This window comes from Rhipicephalus microplus, chromosome 3 (assembly GCF_043290135.1).
Source record: "Rhipicephalus microplus isolate Deutch F79 chromosome 3, USDA_Rmic, whole genome shotgun sequence".
NCBI classification, from domain to species: Eukaryota; Metazoa; Arthropoda; class Arachnida; order Ixodida; family Ixodidae; genus Rhipicephalus; species Rhipicephalus microplus.
In genome coordinates, this window is record NC_134702.1 from 215,750,433 (window position 1) to 215,766,159 (window position 15,727).

Genomic DNA, 15,727 nt, shown 5'->3' on the forward strand with positions numbered 1-15,727 from the left:
TCTAGGCATATGTAAATTTTTTTTAGCCTCTTTGGACGTGATATTTACAGCATCAATTATGTCTCATACTAGTAGTTGGTAAAAGCTTGGATCTTGGTGTGTTACTCAAAACGGTCATTCTGCTTTAATCGATAAATATTAGCGCAAACAAAGAAACAAACACTGTAGAAAGAAGGAAGCAGAAAATCATGTTTTTAGGACTGAATTAGGACTATACATTTCAAAGGCTCATATTGATTTGTTCATGTGTCGATGTCACGTGAGCCTGTGTTAAAATTGCTTCACTGCACTTTTACGAATTTATCTCTCCTTGAAGAAAGTATGACGTCAATCAATATTTTTTAAGATCCATTCACATATCGGTGTATATGACGAGATTCTTGCTTTTGTGTATGGTTTGACCTTTTGTAGGCCTCTCACGCAGTGCTTCGGGTCTGAGCATGTGATGACCTTGAATGTCTAATAACAGAACGTCACATGATAGATATCCGCTGTTTATTCGAAAAGCGAAACCAATAGAATGCAGCAGTTCTCTCATGCGTGCGTTGTTATCAGCGAAACGCAATCACGCTGACGTCTAGTAGCAAGCGATCTGCTCGCAACAATCTGGATAAACTCCTCGGCCTTTGAGTGCAATACAGCCGCGACCCGGTTCCACTCGATGGCACCTGAAAGAAAAAGCGGGAATTCTGATTTCATTGAAGAGTACAAAAAGCTTGTAATTAAATTTTCTAACTCGTCCAAGCCCATGATTCACCAAAGAGACGTACCCCATCAAGCTGAAGTTTCTCGCAACCCTCTAAAATGACGTTGAGGTTTCGAAAGAAAAGCGTGATGGTTGCGGCAAGCAATAACTTTACAATCGAGGAATAGAAAGCTCAGCTCGTGGAATTGAACGGAGCACTGACGTGTCAACAGAGCTATCACGTTGCTAAACTGATCAATTTGGTAGTTTTAGCAGATGCGGAGGGCGCGAAAGTTATTTGGTAAGTGTAAACGCCGCTACATTGAATAAACAGGCAAGTTCAATTGAAGTAAAGTAAGTTATATTATTATTATTATTATTATTATTATTATTATTAGCAACACACAAGGACACAAATTAAATGTGCAGGGGGCAGGCTGATAAGTACCACCTAGAGGGACACAGTGCCTGCCTACTCTTCAGGCATGAGAGATGACAGCGTGGGAAGGAAGATAGGGAAGTAAAAACAAAACTTACCAACATTTCGCCAAACATCACTAAAGCGCGAAAATAAGTCTATAAACGGTAGCCCATGTGTGTTCTGCTCATCAATGTTAAGCAGAGCTGGACGGTTCTGGCGCACCCTCTTAGAAACAGGCACTCATCGGTGGTTACACGCTTTTAGGTCTGCGGCTATATTCCTTAATTAGCAATGCTCGGCTGCTTAACAATGGTGGTATATACTTAAGGAAACGGGGATATGTTGGGTCCTGTGCACATATTGTGTTGAAGGAGCTGCGATATGCACATGACGGATGTTGCTTTCTAATGAGAGTGCTTGCCAGCCTATTTGCTATTTCTTTAAAATTTAGGTGCAAAGTAGGTAAATAAATACGCGCAGAGCTGGACACAACTACACCTAGGAGAACATTTTCTTGGGTGAATGTTAGCAAGTTTAGTAATTATTTTAAGGAGCGAGTAAGGACACATACCATAAAAAAAATGCGCTCTCTTTCGTGCCGTGACTGTGTGTTGCCATGTTTGAAACGCAACTATGACAAGGTGAGTGTCGTTGTGGTCGGACGGTCCACACGTCCTTGGAAGAGCAGTTGTCATGAGAGCACAAATCACGCGTACTGCGAATATAACGTAGACATTTACTTATTTCTGCCTCCCGAGTATTGACACATCGCTACAGTATCTTGCGCTTGTGCAGTGAGAAAATCAAACCGTCCCCGTTGCATTATAGCTAACCTGAAACGAGTAATGCGTGCGAGGAAGGCGCATTCGTGCTATCTATTTCTTCATCGAACCAGAAACTATACAATCAGTGATTTTCGGATGTGTATACGAGAATGACTATGCATCATATATGCACGCTTTAAACTCACCCTATGGTGGAGAGTTCCCCTGTAGTTAGGTCACACGCCCATTCTTCGCAGGGATGCTCCAATTTCAGTGGCTCATGCGAAGGTACTTCCGTTCCGTTGTACATACAGCTACCTTGAACGAAAAAGGCGAGTACAGAAAAAGTAATCACTCTGAAATGAACTAGAGTGACTCACTGTTTATTATGGCGGAGAAAAATTATTTGGTTTTTTTCACTTTCGCCATCACTTAAAAGAGTATTGGATTGAGCTAGTCGTCAATCCAGAATCAAGGTCAGCTGCCTACCAATAATTAAGGATATTAGAGTTACCCTCGTTTCTTAACCCTCTAAAGACAGGATATTTATAAATATATATATATATATATATATATATATATATATATATATATAAATAAATAAATATATATATATATATATATATATATATATATATATATATATATATATATATATATATATATATATATATATATATATATATATATATATAACAAGATCTAACAGACAATAATTCCACGGAATGTATAGGGGAAGTCATTAGAACTAATGTAATCAAAATAAGAAAGAAAAGTGGGTAAAAAATAATTTGTCGTGAGCCGGAATCGAACCTACGACCTTCGAATAACGCGTTCAATGCTCTAGCCACTGAGCTATCACGGCGGCTATCCCTCCAGCCACTTTATTAAGTTTATATGTGAATTTAAACGTGGGAGTGTCAGTCAGCGCCATCTGTAGCCACCACAGTGAGTGTAGAACACACTTTTATGAGCCTGTGTGGTGTCACGAAGCACGCGAAGTTATTACGAGTGGGCAGCTGACGAATAGTCCCTCGTATACAACCTAACGGCACCAAGTCTGCCAGTACGAGACCCTTGTTTATGAATAAGGGAAAGAAGTGCATACCTAATGGCTCATTTTTCCATGTTTTGACACAATATTAACGAGATCTGACATACAATAATTCCAAGGAATGTATAAGGGGAGTTATTAGAACAAATGTAATAATTCCAAGGAATGTATAAGGGGAGTTATTAGAACAAATGTAATAAAAATAAGAAGAAAGAAATGTGGGTGAAAAATAACCTACCATGAGCAGGAATCGAACGGGAAGGCCGCCGTGATAGCTCAGTGGCTAGAGCATCGAACGCGTTATTTGAAAGACGTCGGTTCGATTCCTGCTTACGGTAGGTTACTTTTTCACCCACTTCTCTTTTTTCTTATTTACATTCCATTGGTTGTAATAACTTGCCCTATACATTCCTTGGCATTACTGTCTGTTATATCTCATTAATATTGTGTCAAAACACAGAAAAACGAGCCCTTAGGTATACACTTCTTTTCCTTATTCATTAACAAGGGTCTCGTACTGGCAGACTTGGTGTCTTTAGGTTATATACGAGAGACTATTGATCAGTTGCCCGCTCGTAATAAGTTCACGTGCTACGGGACGCCACACATGCGCATAAAAGAGTGTTTCACACTCGTCGCTTGGCTTGTAGATGGCGCTGACTGACACTCCTACATATAAATTCACATATAAACGCAAAAAAGTGGATGGAGGGAAGGCCGCTGTGATAGCTCAGGACCTATGTGTTGTGTTTTTACCAGTGCCTTTGTATCGGTCCCTTTACAATGTATGCCATGGCCACACTGTACTAAAGCGCGTCAAGGCAATGAAAATATCGCCAGGTGCTAAGAATTTCTTTTTTAAATTACATACCGGTACGCTGACCGTCAAAACCTGGATGGCTGCAAAGGGGTTTTACGTTCCTTGGGGCACGCATTGCATAATATGCAGAAAGGAGGAGACAATTGAGCATGTATTCATTGACTGCTGGGATGCTATCTTTCTTTGGGACGTGCTCCAGCGCACAATCAAAAAAGATTTCCCCATTGATGCACATGGCATCCGCTATTTGCAAATACAAAGTGACGACGGTACCCCATATGATATGATAATGCTTATGGCTCTTCATAGCATTTGGAAATCCAGGATGGCAGCCATGCACTTTGATGTAGATGCACGAGCACCCACCCAGTACTTCAAAGAGTATATAAGAAATTTTGTGGATGAACAAAAGTTGCAGGAATTCACCCCAGAATGGTTGCCGCGCGTCGAATTACTATCGACGATAAAAACATTTTAACAGATGCGTGGCCACATCATTTGAGCCACGGTTTTTACAATGTTTTGGATTGTGTTGTGTAATTATCTGTTAATATGTGTATTGTTTACGTGAGCCGAAAACAGGCAATAAAGAAAAAAAAAAGCTGTGATAGCTCAGTGGTTAGAGCATCGAACGCGTTATTCGAAGGTCGTAGGTTCGATTCCTGCTCACGGCTGGTTATTTTTTCACCCACTTTTCGTTTTTCTTATTTACATTCCATTGGTTGTAATAACTTCCCCTATACATTCCTTGGCATTACTGTCTGTTAGATCTCATTAATATTGTGTCAAAACACGGAAGAACGAGCCCTTAGCTATACACTTCTTTCTCTTATTCATTAACGAGGGTCTCGTACTGGCAGACTTGGTGCCGTTATGTTGTATATGAGGGACTATTGGTCAGCTGCCCACCCGTAATATGCTCACCTGCTACGTGACGCCACACAGGCTCATAGAACGGTGTTCCGCACTCGCCGCTTGGCTACAGATGGCGCTCACTGACACTCTCACGTTTAAATTCACATATAAACCCAAAAAAGTGGATGGGCGAAGGGCGCCGTAATAGCTCAGTGGTAAGATCATCGAACGCGTTATTAGAAGGTCATAGGTTCGATTCCTGATCACAGAAGTTTATTTTTTCACCCACTTTTCTTTCTTCCATTCACCCTACACTTCTGTCTAATAACCTTCCCTATACTTTCCTTGGCATTATTGTCTGTTAGATTTCATTGTATTGTGTCAAAACATAGAAAAACGAGCCCATAATTATACACTTCTTTCCTTTATATATATATATATATATATATATATATATATATATATTTATATATATATGTATATATATATATATATATATATATATATATATATATATATATATATATATATATATATATATATATATATATATATATATATATATATAGATGAAATAGATGATCAGAGTTTCTTCCGGCTACCGTAATAAAAGTTATAAACTTCGAGAATAGTGCAGTATAGGAAACAAAACAATAAAATATTTATTTAATCCTAACAGTTTCGGCTGGTGGACCAGCCTTCTTCGGAGGATCCTCCGAAGAAGGCTGGTCCACCAGCCGAAACTGTTAGGATTAAATAAATATTTTATTGTTTTGTTTCCTATACTGCACTATTCTCGAAGTTTATAACTATATATATATATATATATATATATTCATGCTCCCATTAGTTTGATATATAACACAGGTTTATTCTGTAGAAAGAAAAAAAAATTCCTAATGTATTTCAATTTACCAACCATGGACTGTTGCCAATATTCAGCGTTACAGACAACCGTCAGTCACGCATACGATTCTTCTAGCCAGGCAGGATTATACATTGTTCTGCCACCCTAGACTGCGTTTACGCTCATTAACACCATCATACGACGGTGCGCATGACGTTTACGCGACATATAAAATGCCTAAGTACAGTTCTTTCATAAGCGTGTCGTAGCGACTATCACGTGCTACGAAGCAACTTCACCTCTTTTTGAGCATTTTAGTGTGCGTAACACTTCAGCCTATATTGACAAATGCTCCTCTACTCGAAGCTCAACATCAAGAGATACTTGAGGAGTGTTTCGCATTGTAATTTCTGCATCGTGAAATGTCTCGAGGACCTCTTGAGGTCGACTTTCGAGACGAGAAGCGTTTGTGAATGCAGGCCATAGTGCTCTTATTGCCTACATGTTTGATTAAGAAATAAGTGAAGAGTTCGCAAGCCCTCACTAGTTTTTCAACTCAGAGTGGTTTACGCGTGCGCATCAGTGTTTCGCACTAAAGAGGTAATTATAGGCGAAATGTCCTCAGCTTTCACTAAAGGCTACACACATGTCATGTCAAGCTTCAATATAACTCCTGAAACGTGACGCATCTGAAAAGATGATTCATCAACCAACCCTGAAAACCCGCTGGGTAAAGAAGCGGGCCTATAGGTACTGTATGAATCGAGGTAAAACGCTTGAAGACGACGGCGGACAAAAGAGAGCATACGCATACACTCAGAGCCTTAGGCGTGCGAAAAAGAGCTCCCCAGCAAAGAAGGACGAAGGTTCGTTGCAGCACCCTTTTGATAAAAGGGGGCAGATTTAGCTCACTAAGGCCCCTCCTTCCTTGAGAGCACGCCTATGCACTGGGCGACATATACTGCATTCAACTATGCCTTGAAACAATCTGAGGGCTTACCGTTTTGCACGGGGACTTTTCCGATGGCGGCATATCCGTCAGAACTGCGCCACATGCACAGAGCCATCGAGAAGATGACTGCCTTCGTGAGAGCCATGAAAAGCAGTTTCTGTCGCTGTACTAACCAGCGGACTATGCTGTGATCTCTTCCGGGTGTGTTTCACCTATTTGTTTCCTGCCTTTCCTCCTCTCCCAAAAATCAGTGAACACGTGACAACTGCCGTGTTGGCGACGCCACCACTGTCCAATTCATGGTTATCCGTGCGTCTACAGTCATCAGCTTGACACATCACCTTGACCCCATAACAATACGGACGCTCATAGACCACATACGACACGCGAGGAAAACGCCGAAAGGAAAGAAACTGGCAGGACAAGCTGTCAAGGTCGCCACGCGCAACGAGATGTCAAAATGGTTAAGCCTACACTTCGTATGCACGCAAGCAATAAATAAGTGATCCATTAAATTATGGCACTCTTGCGTGTTAGTTATAGCTCCAACGCAACTACTTCCTCGAATAAAGAATATAGAAGCGACGAGTGAGCACGCATCGTTCGAATAGAAGCCACCGTTATTTAACCATTTACTTAAGAGTCGCTGGAGTTTTACGTGTTAAAACACAATATGATTATTACGTAAGCATCGGTGGACTCCGGACCATTATCAAACGCTTGTTCCTAAAGCTAGGGAGATGGGATATCTTTGCAGTGCACCACCATTTAAATGTGGTAGCCGTGGCCGGGAGTTGAACCCGGGCCCCCGAGCTTGTGCTTAACCACTCGAGTCAAGTACACAGCGACCGCAAAATGCTGCAACTGTTTTTACCAATGATGAGAACATCTCTCGTGTAACAGGCCATTATCAATCCCATGGATTATGTTAGCGTGGTATAGATGACACGATTACCTTTAGCTTCTATGGACGACACAGTCACTACGCTCCCTTCATCAAAGCAATCCTAGCATTATGAACAATTGCCTGGACTCACGCGGCAAATGTCCTCGACTGTGTAGCCGTGACAAGTTGTGCTAATGCCAAAGTTAAATTGCATTCGTCATGGTTTATGCCGCCATGCGTTTAAACAACAAGGTCACATTCGCTTTTTTTATCAAGGCGAAAGGCCAAGCTGCCCCACGAAACACGTAAATTGGCCGTCGGCGGTGTCGCAGTCAACACGAAGAGGCACAAAATATTCATCATAAAATGGCATTGAGAAGCGACGTCATAGCGTGACAAGATTTGTGATGTCATATGATGACGTCCGCATATGACACCATGCCTTGGGGAAGTGTGGGCCTTTCTTGGCAGCACTGCAACACTTAGATGCCACGTTCAAAAAGCTCGCGCGCCTGTCCAGTCTTAGATATTGTGGTAAACCAGTATGTTTGGTCCCTAAAGCTTTTGAGGCCGGGGGGGGGATTTAGTAGAACCATATGAAGGAAATGAGGAAGAGTAGGGTTTCGCCTCGCATTTGGCGAATGCATGAGAGACTTGGCCACGCGATCACTGTAGTGGTCGTGTCTAAAGGCATCATGTGAAACGTCATTTCCTGAAATGACAGCAGGTTCTTGTTTTATTTCATTATTTCGAAAAAAAAACGCCTACATTAGTTTCAGGACAAAAGGCTTCGTCAAGACATCGTAGGCAGATTACACCACCAAAGCCTGCACAGAAAAGAAGTGTTATAGTACGTAACTATATCGACAGATGAAGTGCAGTGTGAATCGCAATAGTTAAGCGTGGCCAATCAGTGGGGACTTCTTAACTTTTTGATATTGTTTACGAAATAGGCTCTATATTGATATGAAGGCACCCACGATCATGCTGGATGCTAAGTATATATATAAGGGAAACAACGCACGTGCGACGCAGCATATACCAAAAGCAGCGGCGTCCGCACAATTATTTTAAGGAGGAGCACACAGTAGGCGAAAGACGAAAACTAACTCTGCCCCGAGTAATATCTTAGTCATTTTTCAGCTTCAATACAGCAGAATATTTCACTCACTGTACTTAGGCAAAAACACGAGTTGTCGCAGAACAATTATTTTCCAGAAAGGAGAGGAGTCCGTGCAACACAAAAACTTGCAAACTGTTCTGCTTGCGATGCTCTCCCCCCCCCCCCTTGCTAGCCCCTTGACTACATAGTACGGAATGAAAGCTGTTGCAATGCCTGGTTGGCCACTTGACCCCTTACAATAAGTATAATATGTTCAAAACGAGACAACCAAAACTGCGCATTCTGTTCGCTTGAAAGCGCCACTGCAACCACACTTCCGTAACCTTTAAAAATGATAGTTTTGTGATATGATATATATAAGAATATTGGTGCAAATGAAAAACAAAACAAAACAAAAGGTTTCGTGCTCGTGTGGTAAAAGTAGCTTTTTTATATCGTGCCATTTTCCGCTGCTGCACAGCATCGTGCAATTTATTGCAACAATATTTGAATAAACATAACAGGCGCATTTAATTTTTCAGTTCCAGTTTCAGTTTATTGCTTTCAAAACAAAATACAACCACACCAACATATATACAGGCAAGGGTCTTGATGTAGGAAACTGTAGAGGGACCCTTGGTTAAGTATACAAATACAGAGCGTAATGACTAATAAAACAAGTTAATGGAATATGAATCAAATTAAAAAATGAGATAAAGCGTCTACAATTACATCAGTGGAACATGAAAAGCCCATCAAGAGAAAAACAAAGGTACAAGTAAAGAAATAAGTGGATATGAAAAGAGATGTGACATGAGACCCTTAGTTCTGATAGCGGTGTTTGAGGTCATAATTGAAGGTTGCCAGAGAAATACGAGATTTGATAGCTGTAGGCAAATCATTCAAAAGTGAAATTGCAGGGAACGCAGGTGCTTTTTTTTCGAAATTGCTACGAAATGTGGGTGACAAAAAATTTTATTTGCTACAAATCTCGTAAAGTTCTTTTTGTGCAAAAACACTCGTGACATAAATGGAAGCGCGAGGCTGTTATGAAGCATTATGTAAAATAAGATGAAAATCTTGAATGGAACAAATAAATGACCGGCAAGATGTTGTATGAGCGGAGTAATACAGAGACATGTTAATATTCTATGGAGTGGAAGTGATGATGCATATTGACTAATTTTGGATGTGTTGAGTTGATGACAAGTCACAAGCGTATGCATTTTCTCATGAAGCGATACCGTATAGTTAATGTGACTATGAATGAAAGCAAAGTACAACGCGAGCAGAGCTTCGCGAGAAAGAAAAAAAGGCCAGCTTTCAATAACGCGTGGACTCCAAACAAAGTCTTATGCTTGAGATGGTGGACGTGACGGTGAAATGTGAGTTTAGGGTCAAGATGTATGCCTAAAAAAAGGACATTCTGCAAGGAGGTATAGAGTGGGACCCAATATTTAGTTTGAGAATCATTATTAGGTTTTTAGCAGACATAAATACCATATATTTGGCTTTTAAATAATTTAAAACTAGAAAGTCATTGCTACACCAATTCATAATGTTTATCAATGTAATATTCAGCCTAAAATTAAGAACAGTGATAGATTGATTGGATGAAGATGTGGTGGTGTCATCTTTATATAAGATGCCATGATAGTGATTGGAGGGGTTAGGAGAATCAGGAAGAACATATAAAATTAAAACAGAGGACTTAAAACTGAGCTTTGTGGTACACCCTGGTTAATGCATTTAGTTGCTGAATATGCATCCACTACGTGTACCGTATTTTGCCTGTCAAGTAAATAGATTATTAGGAGTGTTAGCGCAGGGCCAGTTATGTCATATCACTAAGTTATGGTTAGCTGTGTCAAAATCTTTATTCAAGTCTCAAAAAACTTATCCTGCTAAATTTCCAGAATCGATGCATTTTTTTAATGTATAAATTAGAGACAACACAGCAAGATTAGTAGAACTTCCCGGGCGGAAACCGAATTGGTTATTCTTCAACAACTCGAACGTAGTTAGGTATTCATTAAGACGCTTAACAAATATTTTCTCTATGTGTTCACTAAGACAGGAAAAAATAGTGATTGGGCGATAGTCACTATTTGTTTGTCAACATTTTTAAAAAATCGGAACACTCTTAGCATTTTTCAGGAAAGAAGGAAATAAGCGTTGTTTAAACATCAGGTTTACAATGTTATGCAGCCTGTCCAAGACAAAACGTGCAACTAGTTTTAAATATTTCACGAAGATGCTATCTACAGCAGGTCCGGCATTTTTAGGATTGTTAATCGTGGAAAACACTTCATTCGGCGCAGCGGGTGATATAAAGAATGACTGTGGCATGTGGCGTTAAGTGCTAAGGAACTAAACATGTCCGTAGTTATTAGAATAAACAAGAGAGAACTCGTTCGAGAAAGCATACGCGATCTAATTGGCGCCGAAAAACTAAGACCCTTATAATTTGCTTTAGTAATAGGCGTATCATTAGATTACCTGTTTAGGAAAAGTTTAGTAGCTCTCACTGCTTCTTGCGGTTGTTCGTATTCTGTAGAAATTTACCTTCGTAGTAACTTTTTTGCCTGTTTAGGCAACTCATTCACTAATATACAAGAACTTTTGTATTGTTTAGCAGGTGCAGTGTTTTGGCTGTCATCTTCCGTGTAAAACTCAAATCGATAAAGTTCTTTGAACCAGATAGCACGAATGACGTTTTTTTGTCGTAGGAAACAGCCTGGTTATAGGAGAGAATAAGAACGACAAAACTCGGTCCTCTTGTCGTTCTTCTCTCGTATAACCACTCTGTTGATTACGATAAGCTCATGCTGACAAGCTCAAGTTTTTACACTTTCAAAGAACACTTTACTCTTTCAAAGTATATATTCTCTTGTAACAGTTCATTGAAAATTCCGTGAGGTAATAATTTCGCAAAGTTCTAAAAAACGTCATGGTAGACAATATCTGCGAATTCAGGTTGTGTGGTCAAAAGACGCACATCCCGAATTTGTACATCAAGGGAGTCAAGTATTGTCTGTACAAATATAATTTCTGGCTTGCGTAATCTTGGCCAGTGCTGGGAGAAAACTAAATCGGGATTAAAGATGATAATATTTTAGTATGACTAGACAGTGTTTTGTAAAACCGTACGAAAATCAGCACCGTCAGTAGGTTGAATCGCTTTAACAAGGGTGGAGTTCTCGCTTCCAGGTATCATAATATTTTCGCCACATATTTTAGAAAGCCTAAGCACAGCCGTAGAGTCTCTGTATCTAATAGGACTAGTGGCCGAAGCTTGTATGTGGGCGTCCTGAAAAAATCAACACAGCAGAATTCTAATACAGGTCGCAAATACAATCTGCAGACAATCAAGAGTGCTTTTCTTCTCATACCCGATCTGTGGCTGCTCAGCCTGTTAAATACACCCATTTCCCGTGGTTCTTTTGTTCTTATATATTGAATAAGATGTTGCCAATTTAGTTCCTCAATATATATGACTCAGGCGTATTTTACTGAATCCATTTGCGGGATATTTTTCAGCTTGTAAATCAGAGATATTCTCACCAGATCGTTAAAAGAAAAACCAGAATAGCACACTTATTGGTATCAAGACTTAGCTGTAGTACACTTTGCCACTTCTCGAGTTCATGAAAGTACGACTGTAAATTATTGTAAAGGCGATGTATGTCAGCATCTATAGGAAAAAAAACCAACGTCGTCCACATAAACATAATAAACATAATGATCGAATAGTAATAGCACACATCAATATGTTAAATATTGCTGGTGAAAGTACTGATCCCTGGGTCACGCCTCGCGTCTGCTTGTGCTTCAAGGAAGAAGAGCCACCTTTAAAGCAGTAAAACTCCCTTTCTTTTAAAAATTCTGCTACCTCTGCTACGATGTAAGAAGGGAGTCCATGGCACGGTAAACGATTGTTCAACACTATCGTATGAATTACAGATGTCTCAGGTACCTAAAACAGCGTGCTGTTTTTTTAGGCTGAGCAATGTGAACCAAACTTTCAAGGTCTACGTGCGCATTCCAGATAGAATTTCCAGATATAAAACTATTATGTCTGAGGATTAAAAGCTGTTGTTCATTAACAAATGTTATTATACAACCATGAAGAACACTTTCAATAAGGTTCACTACATTTGATGTTAATGCTATTGGTCTTATATTGTTGATAGTATATCAAGCCTCCTGCTTTTTAAGCAGTGGTATGATTTTAGCAATCTTGCATTCATGAGCCATTTATGTCTTTTTAAATGAGTAGGTAATTAGGCTTAATGGATCCTTGATAAATTCCTGATATATTTTTTGGCATTAGGTTTGTAACTCTGTCATTGGTGCGGAGTTTGGCAACCTTAACATAGCCTGATCTAATTTGTCAATCCATACTGCTACGGAAATCTATACTGCTACCATAAGTACGGAAAAATCGCTGGAGTATAAACCGATGTTGGAAGGCGCGGTGCTAATCTATTTTTTAACCATCGAGCTGATTGAATTATTGTTTCCTGTAATTCTTCTGAGGTGCAAACTATTGAGCCCACATTTTCTGGCTTTGGACTTTTCTTTGCGCAACGTAAGAAACTGAGTAGTGCTCGATATTTTTATTTAAATAGGTATAGTCAAAGTGATTCTTACAATATTGCTTTTTCACGCGTGATACTGTACGTTTAAATGTTGCCACAATGAATTCATACTACTACCAAATTAGTGAATTATGAATTCGTATAATATTTCTCTATGCAGCCTTCCTTCTTTTGTAGTCGCGCGTACACTCAGTGTACTGGAGCACTCTTGGTGGACGCCGACGTAATCACAAGATCTGAAGTGTTTGTTGATCATTGTTTGAAGCGAAATCAACTGTTCTTCGGGAACTTCAACAAAACACTTGCGATACAGAACGTCAGATCTAACAGTGATCGTGCTCGACTTCAAACAAACGTTAGCTGCTTCATATTTAGGCAGGTAAAATTTTTATGCGTAATCCAGTCTCACCGAAGCGTACCAGCAGGGTCTGTTTTAAAATTTCATGACATGTGATGGGAGTTGAAATCGCCAGTGAGAATAATTTCATTTTTGCATCTTGTTAGGAAACCGTCCAACTGTTGTGTATTGTGTACGCCTGAGGGGAAATATTCATTTAGAGTTGAGAAATGGTGGCATCGTGCCATGTAGAGATCAATTGTCAGAATTTCGAAGTGCGAAGACATAAGCTGAAAATCCAGACTCACTGCGTGGCAAACTTTGTTCGATATTAGCATCATTGCACCTTCCCCTAGTGAATGCCTATCTGACCAAAATATCAAAAAATTTTCAAAGTGATAATTTTCTAATAGGCATAATTCAGGTTTCTTGAAATATAATAACGTCGGGATACAACTGAATAACTAAGCAGAACAAAACTGTTTAAGCAGAAAACAAAGAACGACGATTCCACTACAGAACTTTTGAAAAATTTATGGTGATGCGCGAACGACATCGCCAACAACTGTTTCGAAAATACTTTCTTTAGGAATTCGGGCAGCATTAGAATTACCTTTTTTGGTTTTATCACTGGGGCACGGATATTTTACTGGGAAACCAGTTTGATTCTGACGCCTGCTATTATAACTAACTTCCATCTCAACCGAAAACCCTACTTCTTTCAAAATGGAACGTTCTGATACAGTAGGCGTTGGACCTGCCTTATGTCCCTGATACGGTGCTGAATTTGACACCTCTGTGGCTGCTACTGTTGTTGCGCAAGGCGTCAGCTTGGTCATCGGTGCTGCAGCTTTTGAATGTAGCTGTGTCACCGGTGAGCCACACACTTGCGAGACACACTTAGTTGCAGTAGTGATTACCTAATCTATCGACTTCGACATTGATTTTTCAACTGTTGACTCAATAGGCTGCAAAAGTTTGACCTCATTTGTTGACTCTTGCGTCGCAGAAATACCAGCATATCCGAAGGTTCAATGTTTCACAACAGCAATGGCTTTCGTCGTGAACATTTTTGCCTATCCGTTATTTCTAGCAACTGGATTTCCTTTGACCTCGCCTACAGTATATTTAATCAGCTGTATGGTCTCTTACACATAGAGAGCACTTTTTTATCTCAGCAGTTCATTTATCAGAGGGATGGTCAGCACCACATACTCGGCATCAGGAACTTGATTTGCAACGCCCTAAACTTTGGCCAAAAGCCCGAGAACCTCATCTTTTGTGTAGAACCTAGGCGTTCTACACAAAAGATGAGTGGCCATATTTTCAATTCAGATCGCAAAAAATAGCCGACAAAAGTGGCAATAACCGATTCGGAGGGAATGTTTTTACCATTCACTATGCGGTTGCACCGGTTTAAGGCTATGACGCCAGCATCCAACAGCTTTTCCCGAGTCTCGATTGGTGACAATCGAGATTCGACTGCTCAAATGATTCCCTTTGTACATGCCAACTGATTAGCAATGAAGGCACTCACTGGAACTGACGCAAATGCCTTGCACTTAAGGAGGTCCGCAGCACACGAGGAAATTGACGATATACATAAAACATCATCTCCTCCAAACTGTCGAATGTCGCTTATCAATTGAAAGTGCGATGTCATGGCCTGGAGCTCCGCCTGGACAGCTCCCGGGTTGTTCAGCCTGATAAGTTTCCCGCTCGAAGAAGAGTCCAGCGCAACAGGGATGCTGTTAAGACAACTGTAAAAAGAGCATTCCAAGCGCAGTTCATCATAGGCAAAGAGGCTGACGAAGGGTTATGCCCTTGACCAGGAGACTAATTAGTCACTAGCACAATTGCGATTGTCTAAACAATAGTAATGAATATCACTCAGAAATTAACACTGGTCAAATTCACAAGAGGCTCCGATAAACCCCCGGACAAAGTCCAAGCTCAGCAGCATAAAGAAGGCTCAGCAGCAAGAGTCATCTCCTCTTTCTGGCTGACAGCTATCGCTTCCTTCTAAGCTGGCTGTTCCTATTCTGATCTTTGTCTTCCCCCGCCCTCCACTCCTTGCAAGTGCCTTAGTCTGTTGACGCTTTTCGTCATTACACAGGTAAGACATCCCTAAAAGGGCCTCTAAACAACTGGGAGTTCATAGACGAGGAATTGTTAACTTTCTAGCATCCTCTATTCCCCCTCTACAAGATTCATGTCCCCCTCGCCACTTATCTTTTCATAAAACAAGCAGCAGCAGCAGCAGCAGCAGCAGTAGTAGTAGTAGTAGTAGTAGTAGTAGTAGTAGTAGTAGTAGTAGTAGTAGTAGAAGTAGTAGTACCAGTAGGGGTAGTAATAAGCCTATTTTATTTCTTGGAATGAAAAAAAGAATAGAGAGGCAAAAAG

General features: G+C 40.3%; 1 protein-coding gene across 1 annotated transcript; it reads right to left on the reverse strand.

Moving 5' to 3' along the window:
- Nucleotides 1–478: 478 nt before the first annotated feature.
- On the reverse strand, nt 479–6,948 carry LOC142804128 (complement inhibitor CirpT4-like). Its single transcript, XM_075890713.1, has 3 exons — nt 6,447–6,948; nt 2,077–2,188; nt 479–668 (listed from the first exon to the last, which is right to left on the reverse strand). The coding sequence occupies exons 1-3, from the start codon at nt 6,541–6,543 to the stop codon at nt 578–580; spliced, it is 300 nt and encodes a 99-aa protein (XP_075746828.1). The 5' UTR covers nt 6,544–6,948; the 3' UTR covers nt 479–577.
- Between the last annotated feature and the right edge of the window lie 8,779 nt (nt 6,949–15,727).

Coding starts and splice junctions, on each gene's coding strand:
- LOC142804128 (XM_075890713.1), bottom strand. CDS start 6,543: ATGGCTCTCACGAAGGCAGTCATCTTCTCGATGGCTCTGTGCATGTGG. Junction 2,189..6,446: donor AAAAGTCCCCGTGCAAAACG/GTAAGCCCTCAG, acceptor TTTTCGTTCAAG/GTAGCTGTATGTACAACGGA. Junction 669..2,076: donor GGGGAACTCTCCACCATAGG/GTGAGTTTAAAG, acceptor TTTTTCTTTCAG/GTGCCATCGAGTGGAACCGG.